The sequence below is a fragment of the Eucalyptus grandis genome, chromosome 2, assembly GCF_016545825.1.
Source record: "Eucalyptus grandis isolate ANBG69807.140 chromosome 2, ASM1654582v1, whole genome shotgun sequence".
Lineage (NCBI taxonomy): Eukaryota > Viridiplantae > Streptophyta > Magnoliopsida > Myrtales > Myrtaceae > Eucalyptus > Eucalyptus grandis.
The window spans coordinates 35,600,991-35,610,817 of NC_052613.1; the positions used below are offsets into that span (position 1 = coordinate 35,600,991).

A 9,827-nucleotide genomic window follows, 5' to 3' on the forward strand; every position below is an offset into this window, starting at 1 on the left:
CCTAGTCAGGTGTTTCCTGATCACACTACAGTCATTTTCTTAGGAAGTAATATATTTTGCTCTCTAAATCATCAGAATTCGAATTTCATGGTTCAGAATTTATTTACGATTTTATTTTTCAACTGTCCTCCTTATCTTGCTATGGCCACAAACTAGTCCTCCTTTTCTTTACATTATATACGCTATTTTCACTCCATATACGACTAAATCCACCTAAATTGCCCTCAATTATTTAATTTCAATTTAAAATGATGCTCCAAATTTATTTATTTATCCTTCCATCTTATTTTAGCTTTTCTATTTATGTTGAATCTAGTTGATATAATTCAAAATATTACATGTTTTTTTTTTTTTTTTTTTGTTTATTGTTGGTTTTCCATGAATATTAAATGGATTATGTTTTTTCTTTTAAATTTTACTTTAGCTAGAATTAGGTTTGTTAGAGAGAAATTTCTATACGATGTCAAGAAAATTTATGAATTGATTTTTTTTTGTCAATAAAATTTATGAATTGATCGTCAAGTAGAATATACAAAATTTTGGCACAAACCCACTTTTTAACACAGTATTATGTTTATAAAATTCCTATCTTTGTTATGTATATCTTTTTCACTGGTTGTCTTTTACATAGTTATATGTTTAATAGATTGATGGGACGAAAAAAAGAAAACGCCATCAAAGGTTTTTAAAGACAAAATCACAATTCCGTTCCACAACGTGAAACTAGAAAGATGGTAACAAAATTAAAAACAAAGCTTTGCACCAAATAATAATCTCTTTTAAACTGTCGGTGAATTATTTTTCATTTTGGATTAACAAAAGTCAATATCATTCATGGAGTATCTACCGGAAAATATCAAAATACCTCAACGTCCATAACTTTTTCATACCGATGATTTTTGGGTTTTGAGTACTCCTATAACGTCTTACATGGAAGAAAACACATTGTTATATAGAAAATAGATAGGCTCGAAATAATTTTTAGACAATGAAATCAAAATTAGAATTAGGAGGGACAAGGAATAGATAAGTTAATATAAGAGCAATGATGAGGAAGAGATCAGCTTTTATTTTCTAAATAGCAATAAGTTTAAATACAGAAAACTGTAAAAGGAAAATAACTAAGTTAAAGGAAACCGTGCGAATATGAAAACCGATAAGACCAATCTTGTCCATCTAGTAAGAGAGGAGGGGATTTAAGTACAGATGAAAATAGCACCTTCCTCCAATCTTATCTTTCTTTGTCCCAAAGAAGTATTTGAGAAGACAGCAACCAACGTATGTCCAGATAGTAACTTAATGCTATTGTAATAGCAATCGGTGAAGCTTTTCGCTCACAACCATTTTTTTCCTTGTAAAAAAAAAAAAAAAAACAACAACAACAACAACAATATTTTTCCCAAACATTGCATGATAATCTAGTTTTATTACGGTACGTCGTCCGACCTCTCGCTCACCCCTCTCCCTTCTCTTCCAGGCCTTGAGAGATCAGCTTTGCCTCCATTTTCCACTCAAACGCACACTTTGGTTCACAACCATCTGCATTGCGGTTCAATCCTCCTTAAGGAGATGGAAGCGACCATTGGAGAGATGCTTCTCAGCACCATCCTCAAGGTGCTTCTCAACCAGTTAGCCTCTGGCGAGCTGCTTAGCCTCATGCAGCGCGAGGGACTTCCCACCCTGCTGAATAAATGGGAGAAGAAGCTCCAGCGAATAAACTGCGCTCTGGAAGACGCAGAGGAAAAGCAGTTGACTGGTGATGCTGGAGTCAAGTTGTGGCTTGAGGACCTCCGGAACTTGGCCTACGATATCGAGGACTTGCTCCACGACTTCGATGCTCAAGCCAGGAAAAAGAAGCAGAAGGCGGCGGATTCCAGGAGGGTGAGCCAGACACTTCTGGTCGTACCGAGCTGCTTCAGTCCCAGAGAGTTCGTGCGTGACCAGAAAATGAGGTCCAAAATAGAGGATATCGACCATCGACTGCAGGAGATTATCAAGCAGAAAGATAGCCTAAGCCTGAGAGAGAAGGAGGCCAGCCAGTCCGCATCCGACCGAGCCCAGCAGCGGCCTATCACGACGTATGTCCCAGAGCCTTGTTTTGTAGGTAGGGAGAAGGAAAAGATGGAGGTCCTTCAATTGTTGATTGAAGAAGAAGAAGGCATCAACAACATAAATGCGATCCCGAAAATAATTCCCATAATAGGGATGGGAGGGGTCGGAAAGACCACTCTAGCCCAGCAAGTCTATCATGACGCCAGCTATTTCGATGTCAAAGCATGGGCTTGCGTATCCAATGACTTCGACGTGGCTGCCATTACAAGGAGGATTTTGCAGGATGTCCCTGGTTTGTCTGGCAAAGGCAACGACCTAGACCGGCCCCAAGAGAAGTTGTGGAAACATCTGTCTGGGAAGAGATTCCTTATCGTTTTGGACGATGTTTGGACAGAGAAGTACGAAGAGTGGACCAATCTCCTGAAGACTTTCCAAGCCGGAGCTGAGGGGAGCGTGATCGTCCTTACAGCTCGTAACCTCCATGTTGCTTCAATGGCCGGTGCTCCGGCATACCATTTGAAGGAGCTGCCTGAAGATGCTTGCTTGACTTTACTGGCCTATCACGCTCTTGGCGCCAAAAATTTCGACCACCACACCCCTCTTAAATCATTCGGTGAGAAAATAGTGATGAAGTGCAAAGGCTTGCCGTTGGCTGTGAAGATGTTGGGCGGACTACTACGTACCCACGTCGATCCCCACGAGTGGGAAGCTATATCCAAAAGCCGAATTTGGGATCTACCAGAAGCGAGAAACGAGATCCTTCCCTCTTTGAAACTCAGTTATCACCATCTCCCCCGTCATCTGAAGAGATGTTTTGCTTACTGCGCGATTTTTCCCAAGGATTACGAAATAGAAAGGGATGAGTTGATCCATTGGTGGATGGCGGAGGGCTTGGTACACAGAAGCGAAGGAGAGAACCTCTGGAAGACAGGTCTTAATTATTTCAAGGAGTTAGTATCGAGATCGTTTTTTCAAGAATCAAGCAGCAACAGTCTGTGGTTCTCGATGCATGATCTTCTGAATGACCTCGCAAAGTCAATTGCTGGCCCGACGCACTTTAGCTCACGGGGGTTTGAGTCAGAGAGCAATGAGAGTAATGCATCTTCAGCTCGTCACGCATCCTTCATTTCGAGCTACGGAATTGCATCTGAAAGACTTACGGTGTATCACAGAATGAAGCGACTAAGAAGCTTCATCTCATTGCAACCGCGACCCAGGAAGTTCGCGATGTTGCATTTGTCCCAAAGCGTGCTAGGTGACTTGCTGTCGGACTTGAAGTATTTGAGGGTGTTTTCGTTGAGTCATTATTGCATCAACGCGATACCGGACTGTGTAGGTAAATTGCGGCATCTGCACTATCTTAATTTATCTTACTCTGAGATTGAAAGGCTTCCTGAATCCATCGGTGGGCTGTTCAACCTAGAGGCTTTGATATTACGGGGTTGCCCATACCTTGCTGGATTGCCTCAAGGTGTTGAGAAGCTGATTAATTTACGATATCTCGACATTCGAGAAACCCGGAGCCTACAAACCATGCCACGGCGTATAGGTAACTTGGTGAATCTTGAGATTTTGTCCAAGTTTATAGTGGGAACAGAGAACGGGCGGAGGTTAAAGGAGTTAAAACACCTTGAGCAACTTAGAGGGGAACTGTTAATCTCTGAGTTGCATAGGGTAAAAGACGCTGGAGATGCTAAGGATGCTAATCTACATATGAAGCGTGGAATTGACCGGTTAATCATGAAATGGAGCGAACCCCTTGTAGATTCGCGGAACGCAGAGCTTGAAATGAAGGTCGTTGACTTTCTTCAGCCTCATAAAGACCTTCAAGATCTCACAATCTCCTACTACAGCGGCATTGAATTCCCTTTCTGGTTGGGAAATCCATCGCGTCTCAACATGGTCTCTTTGCGCTTGTGTGGCTGTCGTAATGTCGGATCATTACCATCACTCGGGCTGCTATCCTCCCTGAAAGAACTGCACATCGAAGGTCTGGATGCTGTGTGCTCGGTGGGCTCCGAATTTTACTCCGAATTTTACGAAACTATAGAGCCTTTTCCATCATTAACAACTTTGGAGTTCAAGGATATGTCATTCTGGCAGGACTGGACTCATTTTAATGGCGCTGAAGAAATAGAAGTGCCGTTCCCTTGTCTTCAGCATCTAATGGTCCGCAATTGTCCCATGTTGAAGGGACGATTGCCCGAAAAAATAGATGCCCTTGTGAGGCTTGATATCGATTCATGTCCGCTTCTGGATGCCTCACCTGCCGTTAGTGTTTCGTCTCTCCGCGAGCTATACTTCAGAGGCTGTAACGAGGTGACTTTTAAGAGCTTAGTTAACATGACTTCTCTCACCACTCTTGCTGTTGAAAATGTCGAGGGGCTCGCTTGCTTTCCTCTTGGGTACACAAGCTTCTCAACCAAGTTAGAGAAGTTAGAGGTAAGAAGATGCAAAAACCTGATACACTTGTGGCAGGACACAGATTATGCTCAGAATCTTGCTTGCCTGAAGAGCCTAGATGTCACAAGTTGCCCTCAGTTCGTATCTTTTATAGCTGGAGAAAGTGATAAAGAGTTGCCTAGCCGCCTTGAAGCTATGAAATTGAGCGATTGTTCAAACCTAGAGAAGCTTCCAAACAAGATGCACAATCTGGGCTCTCTTCATAGCTTGATCGTTCTTAACTGTCCAAAACTCCGTTCCTTTCCAGAGACCGGTTTGCCAGCATCTATGACATCATTGACCGTCGAAAACTGCAAGAATCTCCAGCATTTGCCCATAGGCACTAAGATTGGCAATGAGACGTCTCATCTGAGAGAATTGAGAATCTACGGATGCGATTTGCTGCCCGCATCACCATTCGGCAAGGGCGGGCTACCGGCGACTCTCAAGGAACTTAAGATTCATAACTGCAGGGGAGTGAAGTCACTGGCGGAGATAGTTTCAGACTTGGGCCACCAACACCACGTCCAGTTGCTTGAAGATGTAAGAATTTTCTATTGTGAGCAATTGGGAAGCTTGCCTCGGAGCCTGCACAAGCTCTCCCACCTCACTCGCTTGACGATATTTGGGTGCGCCGCTCTGGAGCTGGAGCACTTCCCTCCACTTCCTGCCAGCGTATCCGAGTTCAGCCTATGGAGTTGCCCGAATGTAAAGTCTCTACCTGATAAATTGCATCACCTCACATCCCTCCGGAGCCTATATATTGTCGATTGCGAGAACATCAAATGCTTTCCCAGGGAGGGTTGCCTCCCAATATAGAGACCTTCGAGGTGAGGGTCTGCGTGAACATGGAGCAGCATGTGGGAGAGTGGGGCTTGCACACACTGGCGTTGCTCCAATCTTTATGGATCGACGGGAGTGTTGGCGAACTTGGAGATATGGTGTGCTTTCCTCCAGAGGGTGACGGCAATGATCATGATCTCCTCCCTTCCTCTCTCACCTATCTTAATCTCTCCGACATGAGGAACCTAGAGAGTCTATCAAGTGGCCTCCCTTGCTCTCTCCAGCGCTTATACACTCGTGGATGCCAGAAGCTGAGGTGCTTGCCCATGGCCGGCCTGCCTTCCTCGCTCGAGCATTTGTCCATCAGCGACTGCAAACTTCTCGAAGAGCGATGCTTAAAGCACGCCGGCAACTATTGGCACCTCATCAAAGAAATCCCGACTATCTACATAAACAATGATCTGATCTCATGAAGAATTCCGCCCACGTCTTTATCTTTCAGTGTGATTTCGACTACTGGCGTTGGTAAAAATATGCATTAACTTTTCCCATGTAAGTGCTTCCATTTGATCCTGTTAGATTTTGGTGTTGGTATTTGACATAGACCGTGATGTGAAGGTATTGTGTATGTGTGTACGAAATTTATCAGCAAAGGGACAAATCGGAAGGTATTTATTGTATTATAATGGTTGGTGCACATGAGCAGGCTGGCTAGGTACATGGGATTTGTAGTTGAGCTGATTGATCTGTATACAATATGCGAGCTCTACAAGCCTCTTTTCCATCGACACAATCAGCAAATTATCTGTGCTTGTGTCACAGATACTTGCTTCAACTGTGTCTTTATCATCTGCATGCTTTAACCACGGACAAATTAAGAGCCCAGTAGAGTTGAAATGGCCAGTTCTCCAGTGCCACAGCTACGAATCCTTAACTTGAGCTTTTTTGGTTAGATTTCTAGCAATTGTTGAGCTCGAGATATCTGCTTCAATTGTGTCTATTACATACATGCTTCGGCCATGGACAAAATATTGGCCACTGCAGAACAGTTCTTCCAGGAGCTTCTATATAATTGTAGTTCAGAGAATTCTAGGAAACTCTACAAAATGGATCGACAATTTAACAGCTTTGCATAATTTCAACAAACCAGCCAAGTTCTGCTGAATGTGGGATGACATTTGGTTGTGCGCATTAGAATTCGGATTTTTTTTTTTGGTCAGAATTAGAATTCGGATTATTCATGCTTGTTTTTTGTTAAAATTGTGTGTGAACATCATGACAATGCGGAGATAATCTAGCTGCAAATCCGTCGGTTGGACCTGAGAAAATCAAAAGGAGGCAGGCAAACTTGATGCTGTCGTTTGTGTTGTCGTCTTAGTCAGATTATCAAAATGATTAGCTTCTGCTGCTAGTTAGCAGGGTCATAGCTTTTACTCGGTGAGACAGGCTGCTTCTGCCATGAACAGACAAAAGATATATTCTTAATCTCACTTCCAGTGCCAAATAAAAGATATATTCTTTGCGATGTTATGTTGATTCGTCTCATGCAAAATTCATAGAATTATCCTTTGCAATAACTAGAGAATCACTTCATTTATCCAAAAACCTCGTAAATATGCTGCAACTAAAGGTTCGACCTGTAGGGATTAAGACGGGCCAATGTTAATCTGGTTCTAGACCCACGCATATCCTGGTGGGTTTTAATGGACGCAAATCTGCTGTGGCCGAACATGTTCCCTCCTGCATCAGGCTGTAGGCGTGTGAGAAATAGCTTCGAAGCCCGAAAAACCGACCTGACCCGATTTTGCGGCCGGAGTTAGATTGGGCAGATCTTTCGTGTGTATACTAAACTTCTATTTCAGGGCAGTCTGGGTTTTTGGTCTTCGATATGAGAAGCCTGGACTGGGTCGAAATTTTCCAGATTGTTCTTCGGCCAGTTTAATTCTACTTCTCTTTTTTAATTAACACTAACAATCCGAAAATTTGTGCTGATTTGGCATTTCAATATTTTAAAAAAAGAATTCCTTTGATTTAGGTACTAAAACTTGTGCAATCCATGTATTTCAATCTTTTCACGAACTCCTTCATGTTCCAATTGAATGAAATATCCAATGTTGTTTTTCTTTTTCATTTTTCCAATCCTGCGTGGCCGTTAATGTCGTGACGGAATTTCTCAAACGCAAATGGGGAAAGTTTGTTGACGCCACATCAAACAACAAAACTACAAAAAATGAAGAAAATGATTTGAAAATTGAAAATAGAAGTGAGCATAATAAAAAATAATAAGGAAAGGTCAAAGCCGATCGAGGTGGAGGTAAGGGCAGCGGGAGTGGCACTACTGCCCCTTGACAAGTGAGGACCGACGAGGATTGCCAGTCTCTATAAAGGCGAGTGGCCCAACACCATTACCCTCTTTATGAGGCTTGCCCTCACCAAATCTAGTCAGGGTCGGGTGGCGCCACGAGCGCCACTGAGCGACGCTGGGTCAGCCCTCGAGACTCACCATGTGCTTGTGCTCCATGTGCCGCTCCTCCTACTCTGCCCCTTTCATCCACGAAAACTGAAAGAGGTTCTAGTCCTCAGCCGTGTGCAACATGACATATTAAGTTCCTTTTAAGGATATCAACGGTTACTTATACTACCTTTGAGTCCAGAAACTTTTTGACTCTGCCTGCTCTCACGAGTCTTCGAATTTTCCTTTCAATTATTATTATTATTATTATTATTTTAGTCACAATCTTTCAATTTTCAGTTTCATTAGTCTATCCAAAGCCGTGGAGTTTTGGTTTCTTGGGCCCAATTGGTAAGAAGTCATGTTAGGCTTTAAGGTCGCCTAAGAGGTGCCCACAAATTGCCTTGGCCGCTATTGACTCCTAAAAAAAAAAAAAAAAATTCCCTTTTTACTTTCTTTCTCAGTCTAAAAGTCAACTTCATATCACAAAGAAAATATATTTGATAAAAAGAATACATGATTTGAAGAAAAAGTAACATATTATTTCCCCTTTTATTTACCTTCTTTCCCACTTGAAAAGTTTACTACTTGATGAGAATTCCCGAATGAAAATCATAAAATGGATTTAAAAAAATATAATACAACAAGTTGAATGTATATTAAAATTGAAGATTTGACATTCACAATTCTCAAATGAATTTTATACTTCCTTTTGTTTTCTATTTTTGTGTTCATAAAAAAATTGGCATGAACAAAAAGTTCAACATCAAGAGATCATTTTCAAAACTCGATATCAAGAGATATTGTTGGAAGATACATAGCATCACTCAAGATCATTCAATATCGGATCCAATTGGATTCCAATTCTAATTCCAATTATAAAATATTTACTTACCTTTCTTGTACACACATTGTATTATATACATACAAGACAATGTACATTGAATATGCAGTGAATACAAAGTGAAAATTCTCATCTTCTCTATTCGACTTCGTTCTACCCAAATTCTTTCAATTCTTTCATGGTATCAGAGCAGCTTCTGATCCCAATCTAGCTTCCGCATTGTTGATCAAATTGCCTTCCAATTCTTTTCTGTTCTTGTTATTGCGACATTCACAAAACAGAGCAACGTCTGGAAGGAATTCCTTTATGTATCCAATCTGCAGAATAAAATCACTGCAGAACAGACTTCATCATGACAGACCCACAAGAACTTACCTCACCCACCGAAGACCAATCAGGAAGGAACGCAGCACCACCAGATCCATCCGTTGTCACCTCCATGCCTGGCCACATGCCATGGCAACAGATTCCGACTCAGTTTAATCCAGGGCTACCTCTCTCAGGGTATCCTTATCAATGGATGCCTTACCCATGGATCCAAGGACTAAACCCAGGTACATCACAGTCGGGCTACCAAGGCGTGTGCAACCAGTTCGTAAGAATGTGGATCGGCAACTGCGCCAGCCCAGAAATAGCAGCTGGGTTGCCTCCGACAAAGGATTCCAAAATATTTTGGGATAATATAAAAGAAATGTACGGAAAACTGGATCGGGCGAAAAAAATTTCGCTCCACCAAGCCCTATCCGAACTGAAGCAAGGAAACACGTCGGTGACAACGTGCTTCAACAAGCTATCAACCCTCTGGAATGAGCTCGAGGCAGCGAAGGAAAAACTCAATGGACCCGAAGCCACTCTTCAACAGTACAAGGAGATGAGAGACAGAGAGAAGGCGACTCAGTTTCTACTCATCCTTAATGACTCTTACCTCCATTTCAAGTCACAAATCCTTGCGATGGAGCCTGCGCCTTCAATCAGGCGTATATTTCAGCTCGATGTGCAAGAAGAAAACCAGAGGCTTGCATCGACAGAGGGAAAGGGGGCGGAAATGCTAGCCCTCGCCGCAAGAGCATAAAGGGGCTCGCAAACCCTAGAAAGGAGACGCGAAACGACTCTAGGGTTTGCGGAACATAAGCCCTTTAAAGGGACCGCAACGGACGGCCACGATCGCATGCAATGATCGGATGGTTCAAAGGGGACGCGGAACTATGGAGATCTGGACGGTGGAGATGGACTCCTCATTAAAGGATCCAACGG

The 9,827-nt window shown here is 42.6% G+C and overlaps 1 protein-coding gene across 1 annotated transcript; it reads left to right on the forward strand.

Moving 5' to 3' along the window:
- Positions 1-1,569: 1,569 nt before the first annotated feature.
- On the forward strand, positions 1,570-5,750 carry LOC104430639 (putative disease resistance RPP13-like protein 1). The gene is made up of 2 exons (XM_039307042.1): positions 1,570-5,202; positions 5,292-5,750. The coding sequence occupies exons 1-2, from the start codon at positions 1,570-1,572 to the stop codon at positions 5,748-5,750; spliced, it is 4,092 nt and encodes a 1,363-aa protein (XP_039162976.1).
- Positions 5,751-9,827: the final 4,077 nt, after the last annotated feature.

Coding starts and splice junctions, on each gene's coding strand:
- LOC104430639 (XM_039307042.1), top strand. CDS start 1,570: ATGGAAGCGACCATTGGAGAGATGCTTCTCAGCACCATCCTCAAGGTG. Junction 5,203..5,291: donor GCCTATGGAGTTGCCCGAAT/GTAAAGTCTCTA, acceptor ATGCTTTCCCAG/GGAGGGTTGCCTCCCAATAT.